The sequence below is a fragment of the Chenopodium album genome, chromosome 18, assembly GCF_948465745.1.
Source record: "Chenopodium album chromosome 18, dcCheAlbu1.1, whole genome shotgun sequence".
Lineage (NCBI taxonomy): Eukaryota > Viridiplantae > Streptophyta > Magnoliopsida > Caryophyllales > Amaranthaceae > Chenopodium > Chenopodium album.
In genome coordinates, this window is record NC_137851.1 from 5,881,550 (window position 1) to 5,896,854 (window position 15,305).

The 15,305-nt window shown below is 34.7% G+C and overlaps 1 protein-coding gene across 1 annotated transcript; it reads right to left on the reverse strand.

Annotated features, from left to right (window-relative positions):
• Positions 1 to 4,297: 4,297 nt before the first annotated feature.
• LOC145591649 (uncharacterized) lies at positions 4,298 to 7,950 on the reverse strand. Its single transcript, XM_081648163.1, has 7 exons — positions 6,995 to 7,950; positions 6,666 to 6,889; positions 5,720 to 6,563; positions 5,322 to 5,645; positions 5,132 to 5,231; positions 4,771 to 5,047; positions 4,298 to 4,674 (listed from the first exon to the last, which is right to left on the reverse strand). Exons 1-7 carry the CDS (start codon positions 7,948 to 7,950, stop codon positions 4,298 to 4,300), a joined length of 3,102 nt encoding a protein of 1,033 aa, XP_081504289.1.
• Between the last annotated feature and the right edge of the window lie 7,355 nt (positions 7,951 to 15,305).

The following is a 15,305-nucleotide window of genomic DNA, read 5'->3' on the forward strand; positions in this document are numbered from 1 at the left end:
CCTAGTTCCTGTTTACAAAATTTATCGAATATCGAAAATATTTTTATATATATTCCCACAAAAGCCATGCACCCAGTAGAACATAATAATATTTAGTTATTTCCAAAAGAGCGGAAACATAATCAAAAGCTATACAAATAAACTTAACTACATGTCCGTACTAAATGAGACTACATGTCCATACTACTATAAACATAAGCTAGGCTACACAATGGCCGGGGTACCCTGACCTGCTCCTCCACTACCCGGGTCATCCCTGGGGTCTCGATGCTGAGGCTGAAAGGTAGAACATGAGTCGTTGCTAGAGAATCGACTCATAAACTCATCCCACCGCTCCTTGTTTTTCCTCTCTATTTCAGCCACTTCACTTTAAATTCGGAGTTGCATCTCAGTTTCCATTTCACTTCTGATTTCATCGCGAAGAGCCTGAACCCTATGCTCCATCTGATCCTGCATCTGAGAAACAACGGACGGTGTGTACTGCTGTGACGACCTAGAAACTCGACCCATCCGGTTGCTGTAGTACAACTCCGCACTTTGACCAAGACCCCTTACTCGACCCTTCTTGTTGCGGCCACCCACACTCTCCCAATACAACTCATTGGGACTCTTCTTAATCCCTTGAGTACTTGCTTCTTCAGCCTTCATCTGGTAGGTTTCCTACAAGATATTCATTATACAAACATATATTAAATAAAAAAGACATGAAACAGCATAAGTTAATAGTTTTTAAAGGTGTCCATGACTAGAAATGAAATAAAACAACCAAATACATGAAATTAGGCACCATTTTCACCTACACACAACCAATTATGGGCAAAAGGCCTTCTAGTTTGCCTATTCTCTACATTTCTAGGATTATGAACTCATTCTTTCTCAAATTACTTCACATTTACATAGTTATAGGTTATCATGGCTTCAAATGACATTAAATGATGTATTTGCTAAGTATAGGATCCATTTTACTCAAAATAGAGCCAAATAAGGCTAAAAGGCCTTCTAGTTTGCCTATTCTCTACATTTCTAGGATTATGAACTCATTCTTTCTCAAATTACTTCACATTTACATAGTTATAGGTGATCATGGCTTCAAATGACATTAAATGATGTATTTGCTAAGTATAGGAGCCATTTTACCCAAAATAGAGCCAAATAAGGGAAAAAGGCCTTCTAGTTTGCCTATTCTCTACATTTCTAGGATTATGAACTCATTCTTTCTCAAATTACTTCACATTTACATAGTTATAGGTGATCATGGCTTCAAATGACATTAAATGATGTATTTTCTAAGTATAGGATCCATTTTACTCAAAATAGAGCCAAATAAGGCTAAAAGGCCTTCTAGTTTGCCTATTCTCTACATTTCTAGGATTATGAACTCATTCTTTCTCAAATTACTTCACATTTACATAGTTATAGGTGATCATGGCTTCAAATGACATTAAATGATGTATTTGCTAAGTATAGGAGCCATTTTACTCAAAATAGAGCCAAATAAGGGCAAAAGGCCTTCTAGTTTGCCTATTCTCTACATTTCTAGGATTATGAACTCATTCTTTCTCAAATTACTTCACATTTACATAGTTATAGGTTATCATGGCTTCAAATGACATTAAATGATGTATTTGCTAAGTATAGGATCCATTTTACTCAAAATAGAGCCAAATAAGGCTAAAAGGCCTTCTAGTTTGCCTATTCTCTACATTTCTAGGATTATGAACTCATTCTTTCTCAAATTACTTCACATTTACATATTTATAGGTGATCATGGCTTCAAATGACATTAAATGATGTATTTGCTAAGTATAGGAGCCATTTTACCCAAAATAGAGCCAAATAAGGGCAAAAGGCCTTCTAGTTTGCCTATTCTCTACATTTCTAGGTTTATGAATTCATTCTTTCTCAAATTACTTCAAATTTAAATAGTTATAGGTGATCATGGCTTCAAATGACATTAAATGATGTATTTGCTAAGTATAGGAGCCATTTTACTCAAAATAGAGACAAATAAGGGCAAAAGGCGTTCTAGTTTGCCTATTCTCTACATTTCTAGGATTATGAACTCATTCTTTCTCAGATTAATTCACATTTACATAGTTATAGGTGATCATGTCTTCAAATGACATTAAATGATGTATTTGCTAAGTATAGGATCCATTTTACCCAAAATAGAGCCAAATAAGGCTAAAAGGCCTTCTAGTTTGCCTATTCTCTACATTTCTAGGATTATGAACTCATTCTTTCTCAAATTACTTCACATTTACATAGTTATAGGTGATCATGGCTTCAAATGACATTAAATGATGTATTTGCTAAGTATAGGAGCCATTTTACTCAAAATAGAGCCAAATAAGGGCAAAAGGCCTTCTAGTTTGCCTATTCTCTACATTTCTAGGATTATGCACTCATTCTTTCTCAAATTACTTCACATTTACATAGTTATAGGTGATCATGGCTTCAAATGACATTAAATGATGTATTTGCTAAGTATAGGATCCATTTTACTCAAAATAGAGCCAAATAAGGCTAAAAGGCCTTCTAGTTTGCCTATTCTCTACATTTCTAGGATTATGAACTCATTCTTTCTCAAATTACTTCACATTTACATAGTTATAGGTGATCATGGCTTCAAATGACATTAAATGACATATTTGCTAAGTATAGGAGCCATTTTACCCAAAATAGAGCCAAATAAGGGCAAAAGGCCTTCTAGTTTGCCTATTCTCTACATTTCTAGGATTATGAACTCATTCTTTCTCAAATTACTTCACATTTACATAGTTATAGGTGATCATGGCTTCAAATGACATTAAATGATGTATTTGCTAAGTATAGGAGCCATTTTACCCAAAATAGAGCCAAATAAGGGCAAAAGGCCTTCTAGTTTGCCTATTCAATACATTTCTAGGATTATGAACTCATTATTTCTCAAATTACTTCACTATTTCATAGTTATAGGTGGTTATGGCTTCAAATGCTTACCGTAATCTCCTTAACTTGGTCATTGGCAGGCATTGGTCCTTTCCCAGGGACATCATTGAAGTGTGTCTTCATGAAAAGCTCATGCGGAGTTGGGAATTGGCCTTTATTCTTCGAAGCCTTTGAGTGTACATGCAATAAAAAGAAAGGAGAGGTGTTAGACATGATTTCACTATATAACACAATTAACTTGAATTTCACTTGCGTAATAAACAACTTTACCATCCTTTTTGCATGCTGCAAAGCTGAAATTGAACCCTGATAGTGTGTTGGTTGAACCACTTTGTCCATAGAACCACCTCTTCTGTTCTTCTTGTTCTGTTCAGACCGAGCCAAAAATTTCTCATCTTTGGTAACAATGTCCATCATCTTCTTGTGGACCTCCTCGTTAAGCCAGCCAGGCTTGACGCCATTCATCCTTTTGGTGATTGTGTGGAACATGTCTCTCAGCCGTTCTCTCATCTTCAATTCAAAGCCTCTTTGCACATGGTCCTCCAACTCAGGAGCCCATGTGCATTGTTTCTGCAATGACAAACTTTTAAAGTTAGCAACCACATGTCCATTAACACATTTAGTAATATATATATGTCTAAAGTAGAAAATGATATACTTTGAACAAGTTCCACCAATGTGTCTTCGTATTCTCATCAACCTCTCCATAGTTTCGCCAAGGGTCTCGATAGTAGCCTGTCAGGACACCGGAGACGCACTTAATCACGTCCCCATTATCAAACCTACATTTAATGTGGAAATTGGAGTATAAGTTCAAGTAATGTAAACAAATATACATTAAATATGAAAATTGGAATATAAGTTCAAGTAATGTAAACAAATCTACATACATACCATAGCGAAGCAGGATCTAATACCATCAGCTCAGCAGACTGTGATCCCTGTCCTTGCTGCCTCTGCCCCTGGTGCCGCTGGTGCCGCTGAAGCTGTTGCCCATTGCCTTGTACTTGAAATTCAGATTGGGTGAAGGCGGGATCCTCAGGGTCACTCAAATCATGAGCCTCCGCTTCCTCCATTTCCACGTCATCATCAAACACCAGAGCACGTGCTTTCTCCTTTCCTTTTTTCTTCTTCGACGCTTCCCCTTTTTTGCCTCCCGCCATAACCACCTGAGATAAAAATTGTTAGTAACGAATACATGATATTATGCAAATAATTGTAATTAGAAGTATACTGCGTTATAATACATATAATGCAATGTAGTGTTATGTAATAGACATAATACAAAATACATCAATGTTATATGACACAAAATACATAGAGTTTCATAATCTCATATTGATTTTACAATAACAAACAAATTGTCCTAATCAGTACTTTCAACACTATTATCACTTTCAACACTATTATCACTAGTGGATTCATCACTACTATCATCTAAAAACACATCGATGTCATCATCCTCGTCACTGTCACTAGAGTCAACACTAGATTCGTCATCCTCATCGCTTGAGATAATTAGGCCGACATCATCATCTTCATCTTCATCATCATCTTCAAGGTCATAGTCAGGAATGTCATTTGGTGGACAAAGCGTAGCATGTACTTGTGGGGACGGTGCCTGCAAGAACTCAAGGTCCACCGGAGCATCAACAACTGACCTTGCTTGTGTTTTAAACACAGCCCACCATTGAACTCGATCCCGTTTTAGGCTAGGGTAGGATGCGTAGTACACTTGGGTCACTTGATAAGATAACACAAAGGGATCATACTTGGGGTATTTTTTAGTATGATTTACTTCCACTAGCTTGTATTGTTCATGTATGTTCATACCCCTACCACAATCCATCCAACTACACTTAAACAGAATAGTCTTGTACTGTTTTTCCGGACCAGTGTAGACTAGTTCAATGATGTCATCTAGAATCCCAAAGTACTCTCCACCGTCCTCACTAGACACACACACACCATAATTCATGGTAGACTTGTGTTTGCCATGGGAATGTGTATGGAATTTAAATCCACCAACAAAAATCTGCTTCCATGTTCGAACACGCTTGAAAGGGCGCATGTACAATGCTTGCAAGACATCCGAATTTGGTTTTTCTTCAACCACCTACACATGTCACAATACATCAAATCGATAACGTTGCAACATCTATAATTCATTTTTACATAAAAGCTAGAAAGTTTCTATCACCTTGTGATGAAACCAATCAGAGAATTGAGATTCACATTTCTCCATGACTTCTTCTCTACGCAGGTAAGGTCGAGTACTAAGAATGTAGTCCTCAAACTTCCTATTTCATAAATGAACCAAGATAAATTAGTAGTTCAAACATTTTAATTGTTTAGAACTTTGAATTCAATTCATTCCTTAAATTGAATACCTTTCGTATTCTCCAAGAACACCACTGTTTCTTAACACGAACAAATGAGCACACTCGAGTTCCTTGTTATCTAAATATCGAGTTTTACCCTCAGTTGAGACACGACCACTGTCCACCGAGAACAACTCTGGTAAATCTGCGTTGTCCATATTGCTATCAACATCTACATTCACATTACGACCGAGATCTCGTGTTTTTGTGTCGACCGACGCTTGGAAGTAATTTGAGCAGAAGTTTGCTATCTCTTCAGAGAGATAAGCATTGCATATGGAACCTTCAACCCGAGCCTTGTTCCCAATTTTTCTTTTCAAGTGATTCAAGAACCTGCAATTACATTGAACAAGTCATGACAATGAATGGTTTTTAAGAAAGAGGATGTGAAAGGGTGTTGAAATTACCTTTCGAAGGGATATATCCATCTATATTGAACAGGACCACATAACTTGCCTTCATATGGCAAATGAATAGGTAAATGCTCCATGGAGTTAAAGAAAGCAGGGGGGAAAACCTTTTCAAGCTTACAAAGGATTTCAACAATGTTTTTCTCCAACCGCTCCATGTCACTAACTGTGATTGTGTAGCAACACAAATCGCGGAAGAATAGACTGATCTCTGTAATCGCATTCCAAACATGGATAGGGAGCAATTCCCTCAAGGCGGTGGGCAACAACCTCTCCATGAACACATGACAGTCGTGGCTCTTCATTCCATGAAGCTTACATGCTTGCAAATCTACGCATCTGCTCAGATTGGAGGCGTATCCATCAGGAAACCGCAATTGTTTAACCCACTCACACAACACTTTTCGCTGAGCCTTGTCAAGGGCGAATGGGGCTTTTGGCATGAACTCTTTTCCCCTGTCATCCTCCTGAAGATGGAGTTGTGGCCGTTTACAGTATTTGGCAATGTCATTTCGGGCAGATGGCGTGTCACATGTATGCTTTTTAACATCCATGATAGTGTGAATTAACTGATCAAAGAAGTTCTTTTCAATGTGCATGACATCTAAGTTGTGACGAACGAGCAAATGCTTCCAATAAGGAAGGTCCCAGAGCGTGCTTTGCTTGAACCAACCTTTTTTGGCTTTTTTGAGAAGTTTCAGTGCTTCCGGCCCATCCACTGCCCTTGGAAGGTCTTTAACACATCCCCACAGCTCCTCTCCAGACATGATATGTGGTGGTGAACCTTTCTCGACTTTGTTTTTACAAAATGCAGTTTTACTCTTTCGAAAAGGGTGATCAACTGGAAGGAATTGGCGATGACAATCAAACCAGGAAACTTTTCCTCCATGGTCAAGCCAAAATGCTTTGCTTTTCTCCATGCAATAAGGACAAGCCTTCTTACCCGCTGTAGTCCAACCAGACAACATGCCATACGCCGGGAAGTCACTAATAGTCCAAAGGATGGCTGCTCGAAGTGTGAAATTTTGTTTCCTCGAAATGTCATATGTGTTCGCCCCAACTTCCCATAATTGTTTCAACTCTTCTACCAGCGGTTGCATATACACATCCAAGTTGCCCTTAGGGTTTTTCGGACCGGGAACGAGCAACGAAAGGAACATGAATTGCCTTTTCATACACATTGACGGAGGCAAGTTATAAGGGGTCAAAATGACAGGCCAACAAGAATACTGTCCCCCAAACTTACCATGAGGAGCAAAACCATCTGTACACAAGCCAAGTCGAACATTACGAGGCTCATTGGAAAAATCTGGAAAGCAACTATCAAGATGTTTCCAAGCTTCAGTATCACTAGGGTGCGCCATCGTGCCTTGAACCCGAGGATTGTTCGAATGCCATGTCATTTCCTTCGCAACATTCTTGGTTGCATAGAGCCTTTGCAACCTGGGTGTGATCGGGAAATAAAATAGAACATTCAGAGGCACTAAGCTACCCTTAGAAGTCTTCTTGTATCGATCGCTACCACACACCCTACATGTGGTTAACAGCACATCATCCTTCCAAAACAGCATACATCCTTTCCGGCATGCATGAATCTTTTCATGAGGCAACTCCAACCCCTTCACAATCTTTTTCACCTCATAGAATGTGTCTGCCATATGGTTGTTGTCAGGAATCACTTCATTCACCAAAGAAGCAAACCCGTCAACACATCTGTGGGGCAAATTATACTCACACTTAAGACTAGTAATTCTAGCAGCCATCTCCAACACAGACATTGAACTCCCTTCATATAATGGTTGTTCGGAATTCTTCAACAAATCCAGAAAATGCTTAGCTTGTGCATTAGGCTCCTCCTCTTCAGAAACACTCGCCTCTTCCGAATGCCCTCGGTCTTCATCTTCATTATGACCAAAAGCATCGAAGACCATTTCACGATATTCATTCACCTCTCGTTCAGGAACTTCTGGAAACCCTTCCCCATGACACATCCACTCATAGTAATTAGGAACAAAACCGTTCCGGTACAAATGAAGTTTAACCGTTTCCGAGTCCCAAAGATTTTTGTTCTTACATTTAAAACATGGACACCTAACTTCATTGGGGTTGCTACTTTCGGGATGATCTTCCACGTATTTAAGGAATTCATCTACCCCTTTCACAAAGGCCGGATTAACAGATTGTCCAACTTTCCTTTCATACATCCAGCTTCGTTCAGTTTGTTTCATGATTACAACTTCTACACAACTCACGCAAATGTATAATCACATTAGTCACAAAATGTGTTGAATATTCATTACCCATCAAAGTGTCATGGGAATGCAAATAATATGTTATTCTCGTTTAATTAACTAAAATAAACTAAATGGCAATTAATATTTTTTTATCAAAGTAAACTAAACTAATGCTTATTATAAACCAAATAAACTAACATACATAATTAAATAAGCTATTTAATAAAGTAACATATTATTTTTTCCAAAGTAAACTTAACTACCAAAAAATGTTAACATTATAAATTAACATATATCAAACTTAATTTAACTAAGTTAACATTTTTTTTCATAATAAACAAAGCTAATGCCTATTTTTAACCAAATAACCTAACATACATAATTAAAATAAACTAAACTAAACTAACAAAAATGTTAACATTATAAATAATTAACATGTATAATTAAACTAGATTTAACTAAGTTAATATTTTTTTTCAAAATAAACAAAACTAATGCCTATTTTTAACCAAATAAATTAAACTAACATATTTCTATATACAATTAAATTTATATATTCACTAACATGTCATTCATCAACTAAACTAACAATTTTAAGTTTTATAATGTCATTAAACTCTAGATCTACCCTTTTTATTAACAATTACACCAAAAAAAACCACACTTATAACAAATAAATTTAATTGACATATAATTTAGAGTGTGTAATGTGAGATTCAATTAATTAAAGTGTTTAACATAATAAAAAAAATAAAAAAAACAGAGAAGCTTACCTGAGGTGCGATGGCAGAGAAGCCTCAGGGGACGGTGGCGGCGGCGGTGGCTGGAGAAGCCTCAGGGTTAGGTTGTTCGAAAATTAAAAAAAAAAATAAAAAAAAAAACGAATTGCGGCACTTACCTGAGGTGCGAACCGACGGTGGATGAAGGGGAGAAAATTCAACGCCTCAGGCGGTGGCGGTGGCGGTGGCCGGAGATAGTTAGGGTTAGGTTCTTCAAAAATTAAAAAAAAAAAAAAAAAAAACAAATTTCGGCACTTACCTGAGGTGCGCACCGACGATGGAGGAAGGGGAGAAAAATCGACCACTCAGGCGGTGGCGGTGGCGGTGGCTGGAGATAGTTAGGGTTAGGAACCTTAGGGTTCTTCGAAAATTAAAAAAAATAAAAAAAAAACCGAGTAACGCACTTACCTGAGGTGCGCACCGACGGCGGACGGACGGGAGAAAGTCCGGCGGGGGTGGCGGCGGTCTTCTCTTTCTCCCTTCTCTTCCCCTTTCTTTCTCTCTCTTCCCTTTTGTTCTGTTGCTAAGTCACGGGAAAGGCTGTTTTGTGTTTAATAATTTCCGACGGAATTAAATTTCCTCGGAAAATTTGAATTGCGACGGAAATTTCCGTCGGAAAGCAATTTCCGACGGAAAGCAATTTCCGACGGAATATTCCGTCGCAATTTAATTTTTGCGAGGAAATTTAATTCCGTCGGAAAATGTGAGACGGATTTTCCGTCGGAAGATCTATTTTCCGACGAAATTTTTCGAGGATGACATTTTCGTCGTAAATTTCAAACTTTCCGACGGAAATTAAGGTCCGTCGGAGGGATTCCGTCGGAAATAAGGTGTTTTCTAGTAGTGTGTAGGGGTTAGAGTTTGCGTTACAACTTCAAGAAACTGCTGAAAATAGCAAAATTACTAATGGTACAACGGATCAAAGTTTTGATCTAAGTGGCACTTATCTAAGTGCTATCGATGTTGGATTTATTGATAATAATGTATCGACAAACTCGGGTGATAAATTTTCTCAAAGTAGGGCATTGTTGAAGGCACTTCAAAGAGCTGAGGTTAATCAATAACATAATACTAAAACAGACACCGGGAATGACACGTGTCGCTTCCTGGTGCTGTTTTTTCCCTCCAAAATCTCTCCTTTTTTTTTTTTTTTTACTTCTTATTTTAAAATATACTTTATATATATTCTTTAAATCATTAAATTATGATTCACTTTCCTAAAAAAAATACATTGTGAATCACCTATTTTCCATATATTTTATTGTATAAATTATGATTTTATATCTATACTTTTGCATCTATAACGTAATATTAAACCATACACTAGGAAGAACTAAGAGACTCTATAAATGACTTGTGTCACTTCCTAAAACTGTTTTTTCCTCTAATTGTTTTTTTTTTTCAAGATGACATCTACTGCTTATTGTAAAATATACTAATAGTATTTTTAATAGTTAAATTACCGTGCATGGCACGGGTCCTAATCTAGTAAACAGTAAATATACGACCAGTACATAATTGGATTATCTTGTTGATACCAAATCTGGTTTAGTCTTTCTTGAGCAAATTTAAGGGACAATTTTCAAATGGCTACAATAAATTTGTGGCCATTATATTAGATTAAATCACGACCATTTATTTCTTTTGACTAATGTAAACCGTTAATAAAATTGACTTCAGATTGTTTTTGAAAAACGTTAAAAAAAAATCCTCCCATGTTCTATCCCACTATAATTCAGTTTTTAATTTTTCACATATCAGTTTTTTTTTTCTTTCCTTGCTCAATGTTGTTATCTTTCATTCTTCTTAATTGTGCTGCTTTAATCCGATCTTCATCCACTTTAATTAAATTATATATGCATAGATTTCTCAAAAATTAAGAGGATTTCTGTGAAAGGACAACAATATTCTACATTTTGATGGAAAAAATAACAGATGACGAGCAGAAGGCAAAGCAGCAGAATATCCAAGCAATCAAAATACATTATTTTAGTTATTGGCTCACGCTCCATGCTAATTTGTTCATCATCATATGTGGTTTCCTCATGTTTCTTCCAACCTAAACACGTTCTTAATTGTGGTGAAGACTGGATTGAAGCAACACACAATTAAGAATAATGAAAGCAAATGACATTAAAGAAGGGGAAAAAAAAAAAACTAATCTGTCAAAAACTGAAAACTGAACAATAGTGGGATATAATTTTTTTTTTCAAAAATATAATAAAAAGTCAATTTCATCAACGGTTCACGTTAGTCAAAAGATATAAACGGTTATGATTTGATCTAATATAATGGCCACAATTTTATTATGGCCATTCAAAAGTTATCCAAAATATTTTTCTTTTAGGGTTTAGCGGCTTTGGCCGTACATATTTGTTACTCCGTAGTTACTAATAATGCGAAGTATAATTTTTTTTTTTTTTTTTTTTTTTTGGTGAAAACGAATTATAGTTTAGTAATATCTGATTCTCCATTCAATAGGCCATATTCAGTTTTTTTTTTTTTTTTTTTTTTTTTTTTTTTTTTTTTTAATACCAAAAAAAATCCTCTATGATTGAACTAGACCGACAACAACATAAGCACGTATGTACAAAAAATGTCACGGGCACAATAGTCTTCTTCACAAAAATCTTGGCCTTGATCTGACTGGCCAGTACATTTTTGTAATTGTTAATGACAAGAACTACTACAAAAGTTGGTCATAATTATTGCTTGGAAAAGTGATCAAAATTGTAAATCTTGATTTACAAACAACTAAACGAGGTATTAATCCGTAATTTAACATTTTACTTATCATAGTGGCAAACCCGTACGTAGTATATACTAACTACGATTGTACGAGTATATTTTCATTTTTGTGGTAATCTTTTTTATTGAAGGACAATGTGGAATTTTCAGTTATGAAACCATAAATGTTAGTGTATCAAATTGATAAAAAGGAGAGTTAAACACTTTATAACTAGGTATAAGGCAAGAAACTATTCTTATTGTTATACATAGCTCTTTTGATCTATTTTGTTTAACACATCTTGATTTTTTACATTACTGTTTATTTATTTATTTTTTTTTTTACTATTTCTTTTTAAGATTGAGTTTGGATAAGGGATTCAATGGGCCAAGGCTTGGTGTAAAAGTGAGTAATATGGACATATGGTAAAACATAGCTGACCTATCATTTCTTATCCAATTCGTACGTAAATGTATGCGCCCACTCTATTAAGTAATGCAAATAATTCATTTAAAATTTACTCGTGCTTGCAACTACCATACCTTATCTTAGCTTGTCAAAGAAAAAAAACAAAAACCATAATGAAGATGGTGAAAGTAGTAATCATTCTTCAAATAATACTTGTTTCTGTAGCAGTTGCAAGTAGTGGAATGAGCACACCACATTCATATGTTGGGGTAGCTGATACTGTTGGCGGCGGCAACGGCGGCGGCTATGACAATAGTTTGGCTAACTTCCGGGGATTATTCAGCGGAAATGCACAACAACCCACGCCATTTTGTTACGAACCGTCTACCCAAAGCTGCATGTATGTGGTTGCTTACCAGACGAATCGAATTCCAAAACGTATCTGTCCGTTTATAAGAAATTGCCCTAGGTTAGACTCCTCGACTTATAATTAATTTTTATTATTGATAACTCCAAATTACGATGTAATAGCAAGTTCGTACGTTGTAATATTTGATATAATTATGTTCAAATGTATGTCTATTGATTCTAGCTAGTTATTTTAATAAATAAATAAATAAATATATATATGTTTGTTTTTATTGGTGTTTAGAGAGCCACAAGAACGAGTGATGGGAATTTTATTTTTAGGGTTCTTATAATAATTGGGAAGGTGATTTGGATTCCTATGGGTCTGGAATTTGTCATCAACCGATCGATCAAAACATCAGCGCAGATTACGGAGGTCTCAACTTGGAAAGATGCAAAGACATCGAAAATCATTGCTCGCGTCAAGCTTGAAGCGGTGGAGTATGAGCTATGCCAAATATGCAAATTAGTTATGATTTTGGTTGTAAAAGTTATGATATTTTCTCTGAATCTGTGGTTTACAGATCTTTATTATTGTAGATGTCGTACGACTATTATTTAATGATATTGTTACTTCCCGTTTCAAAAAAAAAAAAAAAAAAAAAAAAAGATCACCTAAAATAGGAGCTCTAACCGCTTGAGCTATCTCTCATCACTCTCAATATATATATGTTTGTTAAAGTAATGTTCGTTCAAAATCAATATTTTAGTCATTCTTTGATCTTAATTTTAGGTATATGATTAATTATGGATGCACACCTTTTTTTTGGTTATGAAACTAAGACACAAAATACTTGATACCATTTCTCATTAAAAAAAAAACAAAAAAAACTTGATACCATTATTAGCCTATGGCAATGCTTCGAACACAATCAATCTAGCATTATTTGTAACTAGCATAATTAATATAAAGGTAGGGTTTATTAGCCAATCTATATAATTAATACTAAAATAACAATTGCTGACATCATCCCTTTTTTCAAATTGTACACGTGTCAGCTTCTCCTTCAATTTTTTCCCACCTAAACTTTTTTTTTTCTCTTCCAATTTTCATTTCCTTTTTAATTTTTATTTATTTATTTTTAATTTTGAAAAGTTAATATTAACTGCAACATACTTTTATACAATACATTATCTTAAGTTATATTCTCTCCAAAAAAAAAAAATTGTTACACATAGATAATCTTAAAGAGAGAAAATATTAACCATGTATTTATGTGATTACTCCTAATTACAAAGTCCACTAAATTTTGTTGTACACATAAATTTTCTTTTGATTATATTATTTTAATTTTTGCAGTTTTGTTTATGTTAATACAAAAATTTTACATATTTTGAGTGATAATTAGACTTAAAAATGTACACAATTATAAATTATTTTTATAATATTCGTGCATCGCACGGGAGCTAATCTAGTGAATTAATCACATAATATCAAAGGCGAGACTTAACGAAATAACGAGACACTTGGCAACATAATATAAAAAAATTTCACTCCAAAATTATTTACTAAAAAAAACTTATTGTTACAAAAAAATAGGGTTTGTATCTAAATTATAACTTTTACTTTATACAAAATCTAAGATAAACATCCTTAAATACCAAATAGCCCATATAACATGTACTTTGTAGTTCATACTTTGTAATACTAAGTCTTTTCATAATATTTTATATCAATATTTTTTTTGTAAAATTTTATTGTCATTGTAATTATTTAACAACCATGTATTGCACGGGATTTAATCTAGTCATCAATGACGTGTGTCACCAAAGACATGTTATTGTGCCATGTCATACCAGACCATTAATGATCCCTATTAATTCCTCAAACAAAAATTTGTTAGGATTGATATGATGTTTGAACTCATAACCTTATGTTCATTATAATTAAGCTTTTACCACCACTCTAATGACACATTTTATATCAACATTAACTAATTAAAAAGTGATGAAACATATTCCTGGGCCTTAACCATCAACTTAAGTTTTTAGTTGAGTTGTTCCTTTAACATGGTATCAGAGCCAACATGACATAGAGGTCACGGGTTCGAATCTCATCTACCCCTCCTACATCCACATTTCAAGCCCAAATGACCTTTCATGTAAGGGGAAGTAATAGAGTATAAAATATACTAGGTAGAACCCGTGCGATGCATGATTTATATAAAATCTTATTTTATATAAATAAAAATTATGTACCTTGTACGTTTAAAAAATGGATAAATATAAATAAGAATTATGTACCTTGTACAATAATATTTGTAATTTTAAAATTTTAGATTTTTATCAAAATTGTGATATAATATCTGTTCAATTTCGCCTAATACATATTTCAATATAGGAGTCTATTTATTAGGGCCTGTTCACATTTCTTGAACTGAGCTAAACTGAACTGAATTGAACTGATTGGAGCTGAATTGAACTGAACTGATTGGAGCTGAACTGAACTGAGCTGAAAAGAGTATTTTATGTGAGAGGAAAATTAGGAGTTGAACTGAATTGAGCTGAACTGAATTGAAATTAAGCTGAAGTGAACTGAAATGAACTGATTGAAGCTGAACTAAACTGAACTGATTGGAGCTGAACTGAACTGAACTGATTGGAGCTGAACTGAATTGAAATTAAGCTGAAGTGAACAGGCCCTTAGTGTGCTATTTACAATTGTTTAACTTTTTAGGATAAATTGATAGGTTGTAGTTATAATGTAGAAGCTTCTAATATTCAAATTTCAAAATTGTTAAATATGGTAGCTCCAAAAAAAAAAAGAGTAAAGATGAAATCATCGTTGCATTTAGGCGGGAAATTTTTATCATGAGATTTACATGTGGACAGTGATGACGTTAGCAACGTTTTATTTTAGTAATAGTTAATATATTATTGTGCCTCAACCATCAGCTAATTAAGCTTTTGGTTGAGTTGGTCCTTCAACAAAAAGAGTTAATCAAAGTCATAAATTTCAGAATTTAATAATATATATAGTTTTTATACACGTATATTTGACAACAATCTATAATAACAAAATTGAT

What these genes read in the sequence shown, in the direction of transcription:
- LOC145591649 (XM_081648163.1), bottom strand. Translation starts at nt 7,950, where the DNA reads ATGAAACAAACTGAACGAAGCTGGATGTATGAAAGGAAAGTTGGACAA. An exon ending in CGTAATGTTCGACTTGGCTT is followed by an intron (nt 6,890 to 6,994) that starts GTGTACAGATGG and finishes GTGTATGAAAAG; the next exon opens with GCAATTCATGTTCCTTTCGT. An exon ending in GTTCTTGGAGAATACGAAAG is followed by an intron (nt 5,232 to 5,321) that starts GTATTCAATTTA and finishes TTTATGAAATAG; the next exon opens with GAAGTTTGAGGACTACATTC.